At 42.4% G+C, this 16,037-nt stretch overlaps 1 protein-coding gene across 5 annotated transcripts in view; it reads left to right on the forward strand.

Moving 5' to 3' along the window:
* The window catches only part of SPTBN1 (spectrin beta, non-erythrocytic 1), a 135,958-nt gene that overhangs the window by 81,369 nt on the left and 38,552 nt on the right, over window positions 1-16,037 (forward strand). For all 5 annotated transcript variants that reach the window (XM_080408355.1, XM_080408354.1, XM_080408353.1 and 2 more), the window contains 10 exons: window positions 5,231-5,404; window positions 6,719-6,810; window positions 7,952-8,032; window positions 8,827-8,942; window positions 9,966-10,078; window positions 10,715-10,902; window positions 11,908-12,025; window positions 13,410-13,568; window positions 14,189-14,491; window positions 15,307-15,460. In XM_080408355.1, coding sequence (XP_080264481.1) covers window positions 5,231-5,404; window positions 6,719-6,810; window positions 7,952-8,032; window positions 8,827-8,942; window positions 9,966-10,078; window positions 10,715-10,902; window positions 11,908-12,025; window positions 13,410-13,568; window positions 14,189-14,491; window positions 15,307-15,460 — 1,498 coding nt within the window. The remainder of the gene's footprint in view (window positions 1-5,230; window positions 5,405-6,718; window positions 6,811-7,951; window positions 8,033-8,826; window positions 8,943-9,965; window positions 10,079-10,714; window positions 10,903-11,907; window positions 12,026-13,409; window positions 13,569-14,188; window positions 14,492-15,306; window positions 15,461-16,037) is intronic.

Raw genomic sequence — 16,037 nt, forward strand, 5'->3', positions numbered from 1 at the left:
GACCACCCTTTTGGTGAAGACATTTTCCCTGATACCCGAGCTAAACCTCCCCTGGTGCAACTTGAGGCTGTACCCTCTTGTCCTGTCGCTTGTGATCTGGGAGAAGGGACTGACCCCACCTGCCTGCAAACCCCTTTTACATAGTTTTAGAGAACAATAAGGTCCCCCCAGACTAAACAAACCCAGCTCCCTCAGCTGCTTTTTACATATAAAAGGAAAAAAAAAAAAAAGACGTCTATTGCTTCAATTGGATGGAGACACCATTAAAATATCTTCCTGTTGGTTTCAGTAGGAATCAAAGGAAGTCTCCTTCAGAGGTTCTTTGCTGGTGAGACGCTGAGTGCTTCCAGCAGCTCATTCCCTGCTCCTGAATCTGACAGGCACAGAGCACTAAATGTTCTCCAGCCCCTTAGACCATCTCAGTAATGGAGACTTAGATGGGCTGAGGAACGTTCCTGGGCACTGTGGCCAGCTGGCCCATTTCTGTGCTAGTAAACACAGCCGCCGGACGCAGGGGGCTGTGCGCAGGCTGCACGCCGGCCCGAGGCCTGGAGCATCCCGTTTCCCTTCCCCGGAGCGTGCTGGGGGTTGCGGAGGACAGCTGGTTGGAGAGGGCCAAGCTTGCCCTGGGAAGAAGCATTGCAGCAGTTTTAGCTGTGCTGTCATGGCACCCCACTGCTCGGGAATGCCCCTGGATGTAATTGATTTTACTGGGATAGATAAGGCTTGGATTTTCTTTGGTTAGGGGAATATCTAAAATGAATTTAAATAAATGGGTCAAATACTTTCTTTTGGGTATCCTGAGAGAGCCCCCTTGATACCAGCACAAGGGAGTGGTGAGTAAGAAAATCCCTGTTGTGAAAAATGCTGCTGTGTGACAGGAAGGCTGGGTGTCAGAAAATGGCTGGGTATCGGTTTTTCCTTCAGTTCCTTAAATGATGGCCGTGCTCTTAACTACCTGATTTAAAGCAATCTTTTCAAATAAATACGGGTCTTTAGCTAAGACCTAAGGCTACAAGAGGATGCAACTGTATAATCACTTGTCATCAAGCACTCCTATTAATGGAAGCTCCATGGCTTAAGACTCTGGTTAATGAATTGAACATATGGCCCACAGTGTATTGTCTGTACAGTAAGGCAAGAGAGGGAGCTTTCTAAATGCAACTGTGAGGGTAAGGAAGCTCTAACGTGCATAGAAGTACCCTGTGTGGATGAAGGCATTGTGTGGATGGAGGTAACAAATCTCACTGTTTGTCAACTACTATTTGCTCAAAACATGTTTCTCTCTATGCCAAATCATTTACTTCAGTGAGGTATTCGGTTTGACGTGTTCAGTGCAGGTAGCAGATGTTATTCCTACAGGAATAACCGAGACCAGCATGCCCCATTATTTGAGGATTCAGAAAGCAACCGTGCCACCTCTGTTTAAATCTTCGTATCTGCCTGCCGAGATCTGACTTTTCAGTGTTAAGTAGCGGTGAAGCTCAGACCAGCCACGTGACTCTTGCTGTGTGGTTCATTTACATTTTTCACTCCTGGTTTTGATAAATGCAAACAGAGCTTACTCAGCTGCTTGGGTGGGGAGGGTGCAGGAGCCACCCGGTGAGAATGCTGGGTCTGCACTTGCATCATCATCTGCGTATCACATTGGCAGCTGCCTGCACCATCACAAATTCTTTTGGTAGCTTCGTTATCTCAGGATGGAGGACAGCAGTCTCTGTTTGAACAGTACATTCCACCACACCTTCCTCTGCAAACAAGGATACAGATAACGCAATGCACTAAACCTTGAGACAATTACACACACCAGAAATATTCCAGGAGGATTGGCACGTAGCATCCACTTGCTGATGTTCTCCAGCCTTTTGAAATCTATTTTAGCTAGTATTTATTAGGTTCTGCCATCTCCATGACACACAAACAAATCTAAAGGCAGTGTCTTATACAGAGAGCTTGAAATCAAGACAAGAAACATCAATTGGTAAGAAGGCAATAAACAAATGCAGAAACTAGCCTAGATGTTTTTTGTAATATGCTGTGTTTACTGATGCAGTAAAACAAACAGGAATTGTTTTCTTGCTTTTGAAACTGGGATTCAGATTCTGGAGCTGGAGCCGCATGCCTGTGGATCAGAATCTGGGTTTTAAGATACTAATCAGGAAAGCAGGACTGCTCTTTGCTCTCTTAGACCTCCAGTCTTATTTGAACAAACCCTGCATTTTTCAAAAGCTGTTGTGATTTCTGATGATGAAAACCCAGAGTCCTTGAAGGTGTGTTGGAGAAACTTAAAATGAGAGCGTCCAGTGAGAGCAACATCTACATCTTCCTGTCTTTACTCCGCTTGATTCTTAATCCGTGTTTAGTTGAGACCTTACTACATGAGGTCCTGTGTAGAGCACACTGTTTGGAAAGAAATTGATAGCATGCAATAGTAGCACTGAGCGAAGTGGAAAAGAATCCATGCAGTATGAAAAGACAGTTGTGATTTTTTTTGCACACACTGTTAACCAGCTTCTCCCCAACAGAGAAATACAGCTCAGATTTATTTTCAGCATAAGATTAAGCATTTAGCTCAGTTCCTTCCATAACTATATATAAAGGATTAGGAAATTCTTTGCAATTCCTGGATGCTCAAATGTCAAACCATTTAAGCATATTCTCTGTAGTGAGTTCTGTCGCATTTTCTGTTGGAAAAGGGAAGATTTTTGATGTAAAACAAATTTTCCTGATAATGTGAAGACTGATTTTAGATAAATACAATAAACGATGGATTCACTGGGCTTTCTTTCCCTCTGGTTAACATCTGGATCCATGTTAGCCCAGTAAACGTGAAAGTTATGTCCCGCTGTGTCTCGTCTTGAGGCTGTGCAGGGGAGTGGCAGGTGCAGCCACACCTTGTACAAACCGGACTCGGATGCCTCTTCCTCTTTTTGTTGCAGAATGGTGGGTTGGACTGTATGGCCTGCCTGTGGGGCTGGCCAGGTGGCACTGTCATTCTCGTCTGTGCAGAAGTCTGAAGTGCCTTCTCGGACCGTTAATAAATTGCAGTTTGAACAGCCCTAGATGAAACTGCAAATAAGCTGTTACAGCCCTAACAGGGAATTTCTGACCCAGAAAACACACCTCGTGCTGGAGCACTAAAAAAATAATGTCAGCCTGCCCCTGCTCTGCAGGGAGCAGTGTCCTGCTCAGGTTTGCTCTGTGTGCTCTGCTGCTTCACATACAGCCATTGTGTTAGTGGGAGAAAAACTCCTGCCGATAAGCTGGACTCCTAATCGGGGAGCACGTCTTTGTACAGAATGCGGGTGGGAGCGGGCTGGCTCGGGAACTACATAAAACATCTGTTGTGAAGGGTGTTAGCTCTGTCACCTTGGTGCTGTGGAGATTCTGAGAGCACAAAGTTTTAAAAACCATTTTCTGCCCAGTCACTTGAGGCGTTAGAGGCAGCGCGGTTACTGCTCGGGTAGGTGAGGAGGGCTGCGTTAAGGGGGCAGGTTCGGGTCTGCCACTGCTGCTTAGAAATGGCCACAGTCACAGTCAGTCCTGTGTTTTGGGATCATCATCATAAAAGTGAGCACACCTGGTAAAGCTGATCTCAGGCTCTCAGGTGTGGCAATGGGCTGGGCTGAGCTGTCCTGGGCCAGGCAGCTCCTCCACCTTCCCCTGCAGCTGGCTGCTCCCTCTCCCACCCTGGGAACAGCCTTCCTACCCATATATTGCAAGATTAAATTAAACCTGTGGTCCAATTTACCACACTTCTGGGTGACTGGTGGTACCAGCGAAAGGATGGATCCTGCATTGTCCCCACCGATAGCGAGGGACCTCCAGCTGGTTTCAGCCAACCATGTAACTTCATTCGCTCCCACTCACGCTACACTAGGGCTCTTCACTCGATACAGGCAGCATTTGGGGCGTATGTGCATAGGGTGTACGTGCCATTTGTGCCTCTTTGGAGGGACTTTTATACCCAGAAGCGGTGGCAGGTTCCTGATTTTCTCCCTTGTGGGGAGTGGTGGGTTGACTTTCTCCACATCGTTACCCAGCCTCTGGAGGAGAACGGTGCTAACTGCAAGCTGAAGTGAAACTAATGACCTCAGGGGTTTATGTGTCCTGAAGGGCATCTTTCTAGCAAGCATTTATACACTGTTACGCAGGCTGCTGTTTCTAGGGTCCGTAATATGGCTGGGGCGGAAAGTCTTCCCCTTGAATGCAGTCTGAGGCAGTGATTTTGACTGAGCTGTTTCCGTGGCCAGTTAATTACATTCACTGCAGAAAACAAGGGAATTATGTCAATTAGTAGCTTGGCTGAGTACCTTTGGTAACATCTTAGTGCGCACTGAACGGGCTATTCAGCTATAGTCCTTGTCTGCAGAACAGAGTTGCTATAATTTTATTTAATTTTATAGTAGACTTCTACATGCTGTTAATATATTCACAGCTTTTTTTGTTTGCACTGGGCCTTCATAAAATTGTGTTACATTGGTGTGGCTTTTTTTTTTTTATTATTATTGTTTCTACTCTCTTTTCCTATGAAGAAATTGTTTGGAATAAATCTCTGTTATTTTCATACTATTTATCCTACTTCAGCTGACTGAAAAAACCCAATGACATTTCTTTCTCAGGGACTTTTATTGAGTAGCTAACAGTCCAAATCTGAGCTGCCTTTTTGGAGAGTATGTATCTATATTTACAGATGCTCTCTGGAGCATTCATTACCAGTTCCCTCTATTGCGTGCATATACCATATGCCCGTTATCTGTTTGTTGCATATCCTTATCTTTACAGAATCTTCTTTTTAAGTGTTGAAGAACTTGTACTAGAGAAAAAAAGCATCTTGGGAAAATGTAATAGGTGTGGCATGAACCTAACAAAATAATTTATCTGCCAGCTAGTGAATGGATATACTAGACAGAAAAAATGAAGAAAGTAAGCAGGCAAAATACTTTGAAAGGAAAATGAAATGGGTGCCTGGTGTATGCGGTCTAGGATGTTGGCATTTCCACCGTGGTTTTGACACATCCTACCATTGTCCGTGTGTAAATGCGCTGTAAGGTGCAAGGAGTGGTTTTGTTCATTGAATTTGAAGAACAGATGCATACAGTGTTGCTGTCCAGGAGTTGACAATGTGAGGACTCACCTGCCTGGACTGAAGAGTTAGCAAACAACTTTCTGGGTTTTTTCCCTTCCATCTACAGTAATACACGTTTCTGTTCTCCCTTCTGCCTTCTAGCCTAAACCAACCAAAGGAAGGATGCGCATCCATTGCCTGGAGAACGTTGATAAAGCCCTCCAGTTCCTGAAGGAGCAAAGAGTGCACCTAGAGAACATGGGATCTCATGATATAGTGGATGGGAATCACAGGCTGACACTTGGCCTTATTTGGACAATTATCCTGAGATTCCAGGTAAAGATGTATACATACACAGATATACACACATTTGAGTTTTCCATACTTGTTTATAACAAACTTCATTGTGCTTTTTAAGAGTGGAATGCTCCCAGGCCCTCCGAGATGATGGGAGTGGAAAGTGCTTAGTGTCTGGCAGGACATGTTCCAGAGCTAAGGGGAGAAGATAAATCAGTCTTCATGGTGCTGCTGATCTGTAGTGGCAGCCAATGGGAGTTTCCTGTGTGGAGAGTCATATGGTTTTATTTTTAAGTTGCTAATAAATACTAAGCTCCAGTCATAGACCTATGTGCTCTTGTAGACCTAGGAGGAAATTCTGCCCTTGGCTGCTCTTCACCTCTGTGGTGATTATCGATAACCTGGCTGATTTTGCACTGAAGTGGATTAAGGGTGCCCACAGGAATTGTTTTAGTGGCCCAGCTAAAGGCTGAGATTTCTTGTTTTCCAGCAAATTGCTTGTTGGTCTTTGCCCTCAGCTAAAAAAAAGCTGGAAATTCTTTTTGCAGAAAGGGTAATAACTTATATAATAAATATATCATTTATAATAAATAACATAGTAATAAATATTTAATAAATTTAACATTCTCTTACTTTTGGTGTTGCATAGTTGTTTTCCTATAATGAAAGTGTCTGCCTAACTTTCAGTGACAGCAGTGGAACTCTGCTGAAGCTACAATATTCTTTCTAAAAAGCAGTGAACTATATTAATGAAATAGATATATTTGTCCATATGAAGTAAAAAGTGGTTTCCTTCCCCTCCCCCAACCTTTTTTAAAAAAACCTGGGTAACAGCCTAGAATTGAGAATATATGGTTTTTATACTGCTAAGGGCAAACACTATTTTCTCCAAGCTTGAAGTTCCCATGAATTCAACAAACAAAAAATTGTTTGCTCCCATGAAACTCCTGCTTAGCTTTTGCCTGTGGATCCCCTCAGGAGGACCCCTATGTGCTGCACCCCTCGGCTCCTGGATATTCTCAGCTTCCTGCAGGAGACTTCTCACAGGGTGGAAACCATAATGCGGTATAGGGCAGGGTTTGCCTTGACAATTGGAGATAAATTTTCTTGTGAAGTTTAAACTGTTTAGTCAATGGACTAAACAAAGAGTAATCCTCCAGTAAAATAAGGGCAGATGAAGGTTTCTTTTGACATGAATGCTCTTAAATGAGGAAGAGTGTTCACCTACTTCCACCCGGCCTGTTATTGTAGATTTGTTACTTATATTCTGATCTAATTTCTTTCATCTTTTCAAAAAAGGCAAACAATGTGTTTTCTCAAGAGAAACACTTAATACTTCTGTGTTAATTTTAGATCCAAGACATCAGTGTTGAAACTGAGGACAACAAGGAGAAGAAATCTGCTAAAGATGCTTTGCTTTTGTGGTGCCAGATGAAGACAGCTGGGTGAGTGTGGATTAAGTCATTATTTCTAAGGCTCTTACAGCATTTTGAGTTTTCATTGAAATAAATTCAAATAGGCAAACACATATCTCTCCTTAAGTGGATTCAACTAAGAAAGGTGAATTGTTGTTTACAAGTCAGAAAATTCTGAGTTTCTTATATTAATGCTGTGTGATAAACATAACAATCTGATAATTCGTGAACATATAGTAATATACTGACTCTTTTTCATCCTATTCTGAAGAAATAATGATGCCTCAGATGTTTGCAACTGGCTTTTCCCTCTTCCCATATATGTGAAAGTATTTCCAAAATGTCTTTCTCTGACAGTAACCTTCTTGCATAATTAAATATCCATTTGTGGAGATTCAGTATGTTTCCCCCATGAAACCTGGAGGTCCCTGTGATGACTTGGGGCACTTCAGCATTGTTCTAATGGTACTTCATCATCTTCTTCCAAGAAAACTCTATGGTAGTGGTTTGTGAGCACCCTGAAATTTTTGGAGACTTGCCAAATACCCAGATCACCGAACAAATTAATTTTGCATCTGCCTCTCCATTTTGGCACAAAGCTGGCTATCATATGTGCTTTGTTTAAAAGTCAGACAGTGATGAGAGTCAGTCCTTGAAGATGCCTGAGGACAGCAGACAGTTTCAAGGAGAACTTAATGTATCGCTGCTCCCGTGGTACCTGTAGCCATCAGAAGAGGTTTTGCTCCTCTCTGTTCCTGCAGTTGGTGCAGCTTCTCTCTTGAACTTAGTATTTTGAGTACCTGAAAATAATTGTTTGCCAGCAGATGAATCAAGAGCAGGCTTTAGATTTGAAGGGAAACTTCACAGGCTGCAGGTTGGGCAGTAAGTTATAAAATAGTAGCTTCAAGCTTCAAATTACTTTGAAGGACGTTTAGAGCTTTTCTCTGGATTGAATATCAATATGAGAGTAAATGAGATGCACTTACCTCTGGTGTCAGTCTGTGACTAGAGAATGGTCATGATGATAGATCGTCAGTCACAGGATGGTAATTTCCCACCCTTAGGTTCGCAGTGTACATAGCACTCCTGCAACCAGCTTTCAGTGACAGCGTGCAGAGCTGCAGCAGGGATGCTATATTGATTGTGTTCTTTTTGTTTTGGGTTCTGCCAGTTACCCCAATGTCAACATTCACAACTTTACGACAAGCTGGAGGGATGGGATGGCTTTCAATGCACTAATTCATAAGCACAGGTATGTGTGGGTAAATGTCTTTATGGATTTTGAAAGCTTGGACTGTTGCAATGTGCACTGGGTTTGGCAGTTGCCTTGCAGCTTGATTTTAAAATCTGAAGAGGAGGAAGCTGAAGAATTACTGAGAGTTTTACAGCAACCTGCCTTGCTATAGAGCTTTACAGCTCTTGCAGTCACTGTGAGCTCATCTGGGCAATGTTTTCTCACATCACAAGTCAAAACAGGTTGCGTTTAGTTTCAAAAGAATTAAATTATATGCGTGATTGTTTTGGTTTGTGACAGACCAGGTTGGAAGAAAACCTGCACTTTACTGAGTGGCCGATGATCGGGTCTGGTTGCCTAGAACTCAGGGGCAGGAGTGGGGAACCACACACAACAGCAGCCTGGCGGGGAAAGAAATCTCTGCACAGGGATGGCAAAATAGACTGACATAGCTGGGGTTGCTGCTCGTCGGTAAGCTCAGGTGAAGTTACTGGGATGGCTTGCACACTTACATGGGCCTGAGGAGAGATTGTGTGACCGCAACTTTGTTACTTTCTTCTCCAAGGTCACCTTTACTGCTACTAAGCTGTCCTCCGTTTTGTCCCATGGGCTAGGTTCTGCCATGGCACGTGCTAGGCATCACTCCATTCCTTTAATACTGCCACTGAAATACACAGAATCACTGGGCGAGCAAAACCTTGGTAGCACGAGGGGCCAGGTTTTCTGAGGATTGCAGATTTTGATTCATTTGTTCACTTGAGGGTGCCTGCACTGTGCTTTGAGAAATCTAAAGAATTTTCCATCCTGTCTAGGCCTGATCTGATTGATTTTGACAAGCTGAAGAAATCAAATGCACACTACAATCTGCAGAATGCTTTTAACCTTGCAGAGCAACACCTTGGTCTTACTAAGCTCCTGGACCCCGAGGGTAAGAATTCCTGCAGTTTCAGCACTTCAGGGCTGTTTTCTCCCACCCTCCTTGTCAAAAGGTTCAGCTTTGTGATAGCTTTTTGTGTTAAAGAGCAGCTGGATGCTGCTGACTCACCTGGTTGATACAGCCAGAGAGAGGAGGAGAGAATGCAAGGTGTCTCCTGCAGAAGACTGAGCAGTAGGAGCAGAGAGCCCTTAATCCTGTGTTTATTTTCCCCTATCTGACAAGATCACTGAACTGGCTGTGTATACACCAGGTCATTCCAGTTAGAGACATCCTTCTGATCTGCTCTGAGAAACACTCTGTGAGCTGGAAGATGAATAATGTGGATTTCAGCAAATAGTTAGCAGCTTATTTCACAGGCTGTCAGTGAGTTTTAGCCTGTGCTTTTGTGAGAGTGCTGTACATGCTCGTGAATTGAAAGGCGTGCTCACAGTGTTAGGACAAGAAACTTTCTTGTCGCAGGGCAAATAGAGGCTATGTGTTTGGGCAAGTTTCTTCTTGCTTGTTTTCCAGTGCCTCAGAATTGCTGCAGGAAAGGAAATTACTTGTTTTCCATCTGTATCTCTCAGAAGATTTGCCTGGACAGACATACTATTAGGTTTGAATTTCTCTTTCCAAATGCTGATACAGAATTGAAGTTCTCAATTAACAGTACTTCTGTCAACGCACATAGACACTAGAGAAGTTAGGTGGCCGTGCACGAGCTGTGGCAAGGTCTGACTGTAAGGCCCAAAGGCCCCTAACCCACAGACACGTGCTTTAACCACAGGCTGCACTAAGGCGAAGGGGTAAAGCAGCACTTCTTAGTGACAGAGTTCAATACTGTACAGCACCAAGTAATCCAGAACCTATCTAAAGCTGTTGAATTTGTTTCTGATTAGGACATAAATCTTAGGAGCTGCACTGCCACTGAACCTATCTCTCTGACTTCTGAATGCATCCTTGTTGCATTATTAGCTTTGTGGTTTTAACCCATACACCCTCAGTGTGCTAAGACACCTCTTGTTTGATTTGCAGATATCAGTGTTGATCATCCCGATGAAAAGTCAATCATCACCTATGTGGTGACATATTACCACTACTTCTCCAAGATGAAGGCTTTAGCTGTTGAAGGAAAACGTATTGGAAAGGTTTGCAAATTGAAATTAGAAATTTTTATAAAGCAGATGAAATCTTTCAGGGGTTTTTTGGGGGGTGGTTTTTTTTTGCCCCTCTTGGGTATTAGTTTTTAAGAATCCACTATATGGTAGGTTTTACTTCTTTTCTTGAATGTGTTTAAATATTTCCAGACAACTGTGAGGAGTAATTTCCAGATGCCTGTATTAGAAAACATTTGGCCAGTGTTTTATTTTTGCTTGTTAATTTGGCATCATTGCTGCTTGCTTTTCCTTTCTCATTAACTGCTCTTCATCCTCTGGGTCCTCTGTCTCTTCTGGAGCCCAGAAAAGTCCCTCATTTAAAAAAATGTGCAGTCATTCTCTGCCCTTTGGCAAAGTTGCCCCCATCTTTACAGCTGGCAGACTGAACATGAATCCTTTTGTAAGCCTCAACTCTGCCCCCCTATTGCCGTGGGATCATGGGAATTCACTGCTGAAAAATGCAAAGCCCTCATTCCTCAGGGATCCCAGCCCCTGTGGCGCTCGGGAGTGAGTGGTCTGATTCATAAGTCAAGTCTCCCAACAGTTTCTTTTCTGTTGCTTGTTGGATTTAAATGACTGAAGAGTACTGCCTTTGTTACTCATGTTATGTTGTGCTGCTTGTTGCAGGTGCTTGACAATGCCATTGAAACGGAGAAAATGATTGAAAAATACGAATCGCTGGCTTCTGACCTTCTTGAGTGGATTGAGCAAACCATTATCATTCTCAACAATCGCAAATTTGCCAACTCACTAGTTGGTGTGCAACAGCAGCTACAGGCATTCAACACTTACCGTACAGTAGAGAAACCACCCAAGTAATTTTAATCTTAGCTTAAACCAACAGTGGTCTTGTTTTGTTTAGTCAGTCATTGATTTTCTTAAAAACAAACACATCCGAGTAATTTTAATCTTATCTTAAGAATTTATTTTTCTGAACAAACCCAGATATCATATTTCTAATTGGCACTCATCCTTTTTTTACTCGGGGCCCGTTTGCTTTAGGTTATTCAATGTGCAGATAACAACAAGTGTGTCGCCTGCAGGATCTCAGAGTCCTGGAAGCTGCCGCTTCACTGAGATGCCTGCCTTACGAGTGGTAATAGCATACCATGCTAGCATAGTAATGTCACCGGTCATGCTTGCTAGCAGTGTATAATACCGATACTATTGCTGCTATTAAAAGAATCTTACTGCTTATCCAAAATCAAGAGGAAGTGTGTCTGGCTCTGTAAAACACAGCTATGCTTACTAAAACTGATATAGCCAAGACTGGGCAACTTATTTCTGGAAAGTTTCTTGAACATTGTGATATCAGATCTGTTTATTATTTTTAGTATAAGTTCTAGTGGATAATAATCAAAATCTAAAACATTATGGAGTATCCAGACATCTTCTAGAATTGCAGACTATTTCCTAATGCCTATGGAGTTTATTTCCCAGGCATACGACTCAGGGAAAACAGTGGGAAGAGTTTATTGACTACAGTGGGCTTTAAATAAAACTTCCATTTCTTGTGTTGATAGAGTAAACTAGGACAACACACGTAGTAGAACAAAAAAAATGCAGTCTTCTGTCCCCCAGGGGGGATTTAAATCTAAACACACAAACAGCTGACTTCTGTGAAGTTTCATTTGCTGTTTGACCCAACTGGTTCCAGGGGACGTGTGGGCTATTTCAGTTGCTTCCAGCTTTCACACAAGATAAAGGTGTTTATCTGAATGCTCCATGCATAATGTCAATATTTTAAGGAAGTCTTTATTATACTTCAGTAGCAATGAAAGCTTTATTGTAACTCTGTTCTTTTGCAAAATTTCATTTAGATTTACAGAAAAAGGAAACCTAGAAGTGCTGCTTTTTACCATCCAAAGCAAAATGAGAGCAAACAATCAGAAAGTGTACATGCCAAGGGAGGGCAAACTCATCTCTGACATTAACAAGGTAAACTAAGCCAGCTCCTCCTGTGCAACTCAGGGGTTTGTTGTTTTCTTTCAGTCTCTCTCTTGGCGTGCTGGGAATAAACATCTTTGCTATCTCCAGCCTTGATGTGGGGAACCATAAGGGGTGGGTGAGTTGGGGTGACCTTTTCTTACAGGTGGCACTAACTGTTCTGAACCAAGTCCCTGGGTATCCTCAGCATCCGTCAGATCTTCTGCACTAGAAAAATGCTCAGTCATTCTGGTTATGGGTCTAGTCGCCCTGCCTTGCTCCTCAGCGGTCCTGGCTATTAGAGTTAATTGACAGAAAGCAGCACAATGTCTAGGGTACAGTAGCCCTCTCATCCCACTGCCCGCAGTGTGGGAGAGTGAAGGAGGCACCATGACTGATCTTGTGGGTTCCCGCTCGGGGTTTATGCAGCCGTTTTTTGTGCTGGTGCAGCTGGCAGAACAGCAGCAGAGCTGACAAGCTCTCTCAAGGATAACAAACAACTCAAAACTGTGAGCTTTCCTCGTTTGTGTTTGATCATGCTTGGCATTCCCAGAGCAGCTGTCGTGGGTGTCTGTGGCCTCGGTCTGCATCCTAGAGAGTAGTAAACTGCACAGCTCTCATGTTTGCATTAACCCCCTGTGCCTGTGAATGCCTGAAATACTTGGGTTTCAGGCAGTTTCCTATCTGTTAGGATTTAGAAGAATTTAGGGTAGTTTGTGTTTAATTGTGGGTATTTTTGTTGTCTGTAAGAAGATCTGAAAGGTGATTAGCTGGCTTTCAGCATGCTTCTTAAGACTCTTATTTTTGTAATACTGATGTCATGCATGTGAGTAGCTTTTGACTTTGGGGGAAAAAAGGACTGGTATGCACCAAAAGTAACCAAATTCTGCAGTTTTTTTCTTTTCCAAAGTGGATGTAATGAAGAACAACAGTTGTATGTTGATTTTAGAGGTGAGAAGGGCATGAATCTGTAATTCTTGTTTCCTAAAGGAGGAGGATAGAATCTGCTTATTTGGGAGCAGCACCGAAAAAAAATATTTTTTTTGTTTTTAAATTAATCAAATATTCAAGCCAGGTGGTTTGCTTAGGCTTTGTGGGAGACAAAAAACAAATCAACTTGAGAAAATGCATCTGACATAAACAAGTCTTATACTCCTTGCTCAGAAAATGAATGAATGGATTGAGAACAAATTTGAAGCCACACGCTTATATTGGTAAACAAGGTGTAAGGTCAGCCAGTGCAAACCAGATTTATTGGCATATAAATAAATAAGCTGGTTCTGTGAAACCTGGCTGTAGTGACTTCAGTCCTGATTTTATGCAAAAACATGTGATTTATCATAATCCTGTAAGAATGTGTGTTTAGAAGACCCATGTTTTTTCTCCACATCTTCAGGCCTGGGAAAGACTGGAAAAAGCTGAACATGAAAGAGAACTGGCACTGCGAAATGAGCTCATCAGACAAGAGAAACTGGAACAACTTGCACGCAGATTTGATCGCAAGGCAGCTATGAGAGAAACTTGGCTGAGTGAAAATCAACGTCTCGTTTCTCAGGTGCTGCTTTCAGAAATTGTCTGCATGACTAAAATTGTTCCCATGAGTAATTATAGGCTACAGTTCTTGCAAAGGGAACATTTACTCCCCTGTGCCTCCTATTTTAGTGAATTTATGTATATTTGTATTTATTGTATGTGTGTGCATATATATATTTAGTGTATATCTACTGCATGTCCTATCTTTAATGCATTTGGGTTATACCTTCCTTGAATCTATTAGTCTGTATTCAGAAGATATTGATGTGGAAATAGCCACCCACAGTCAAGATCTTCTTTATCTGAATATTTTGGTCAATTCAGTGGAATTAGCTGAGGAATTAATTTTATTTTCTGGTAATAGAGATAACTTAAAAGAAATCCAAAGCCCCAGCCTAATCCTGGTGGCCACCATGATTTTTCCCCCAAAGGCAGTAAACAGTATCTCTGGTTTTATCAGTGGTTGTCTGAGTGATTATTAGTGGTTATCAGAAGTGTCTCTTATTCTATTGAGGAAGACTTTTCAGAGCATTTTGAGATCCCAGATTTGCTAACAAGTGTATTCTGTACAATCAGAGATCATGAGCAGCAGGTCTTTTCTGCTCAGCAGCCATTACTGAAGAAGCGTCTCTTTCTTTACAGGATAATTTTGGCTTTGACCTTCCAGCAGTAGAGGCTGCAACAAAGAAGCATGAGGCCATTGAAACGGACATTGCAGCATACGAAGAACGAGTCCAGGCCGTGGTTGCGGTTGCAAAGGAGCTTGAGACTGAAAATTACCATGATATCAAACGCATTACTGCGAGAAAGGACAACGTTATACGCCTATGGGAGTATCTCCTGGAGTTGCTCAGGGCACGGAGACAGCGGCTGGAGATGAATCTTGGTCTGCAAAAGATTTTCCAGGAAATGCTGTACATTATGGACTGGATGGATGAGATGAAGGTAAGTGTTAGCCATTTCAGAGCGCAGACCAAACGTCTGGAGAGGAGTAGATGTCCTTTTTTGTAAATCTTTTAAGATTCATTTTGCCCGTCTGGTTTAATGGACAAATGCAGAAGATCCACATTCAAGAGCAGTGAACAAATTCCTTATACCTTATGTTGATTTTTTTAAAAGAAAGATTAAAAACAAGTAAGAAAAAAGAACAAGTTCACTCCTATAAAAGGCCACTTTTCAGCTTCACACACGTCTCAAAAGGGCCAGAGGATTTGGTCACAGTGCTTGGGTAGGGATGATGATTTTGGTGAAAGGGATTAAATAATCTCTCTTCATCACAATTTACATGGGGAACAAGTCACCTCTTCACCTCTGTGCTTTAAAAAGGATGAATTTCTTCCTGTCTGTTCTCCTGGGATCTGGGAAGGGAAAGAACCAGGGCTTTGTTCTTGACCATCAGCCAGCAGAACTTGGAAGCTGTCAGAGGAAAGAAAGATGTGTGTAGCTCAGTGGCAGCGCACAGCACCTGGACTGAGTGCTTTTCATTGGTCCTGCTGAGCTAACTTTGCTTCTCATCATCCTAGACTTAAAACTGCATTAAAGAGCAGTCATGTTTTTTATGGCTGCTAGTGACTTTAAAAATACTGGCTCAAATTCATATCATCGATGCCTCTATACATTTGAAATCTCTCCCCATATAGGCCTGGTGTTTCTCTGGACTTCAGTCAGTGTAACAACAGAGCACAGTTACCTGGAGTCATTAAGAAACAAACAGCTTATGGCCTTCAGCCTGGTTTACTTGTCTTTTACATTTTGATCAGGTGCTTCTGCTGTCTCAAGACTATGGTAAACATTTGTTAGGAGTTGAAGACCTGTTGCAGAAACATGCTCTTGTGGAAGCTGACATTGCGATTCAGGCTGAGAGAGTGAGAGGGGTCAATGCATCTGCTCAGAAGTTTGCCACTGATGGAGAAGGTAACTACCAGCCAACACGTCCTTCTTTTGTCTTAATTACATATGAGGTTATAGAAGAGCCTCATTAGTTCTGCAAGGCACGTTAGGTTAAATTCAGAATCAGAGAATCCAGCTTCATTTGTTCGTCCTTTATTCACTGTGTCAATGATTAATTTGTCCCGGTACCTGCTCAGGAATTCATTGTGCCATTGTGTTTGCATGGGACGTCACGCTTCTAGCCGGCAGCTGCTGTAACTTCATAGCAGTCACTATTAATTCCCTGTCCTGTGTTTCTAATGCAAACTGTTGGACTCAGTCTGATATTTGTTGCCATTTATGCTATATACAAGCAATTCCACTAAACCAGTGTCATTAACTAGAGTAAACGATGTTCATTTTTTGCAGTTGTGTGAGTGAATCCGAGTAGTGAATTTTGTTTCACTGAAGAGAGTCATCAATATCTTTCAGGGGGGAGAGGGGGTTGGCAGGTGTTGTGTCATTATGCAAAGAATAGTATTTTCTGATCTGTGTTACTGTATGGCGGAGCTTGTATGGAGTTCACAGTCACTTTCAGGAGACTATGAATTCTTTTGCATAA

This window comes from Falco punctatus, assembly GCF_963210335.1.
Source record: "Falco punctatus genome assembly, chromosome: 12".
In the NCBI taxonomy this organism is placed as follows: domain Eukaryota; kingdom Metazoa; phylum Chordata; class Aves; order Falconiformes; family Falconidae; genus Falco; species Falco punctatus.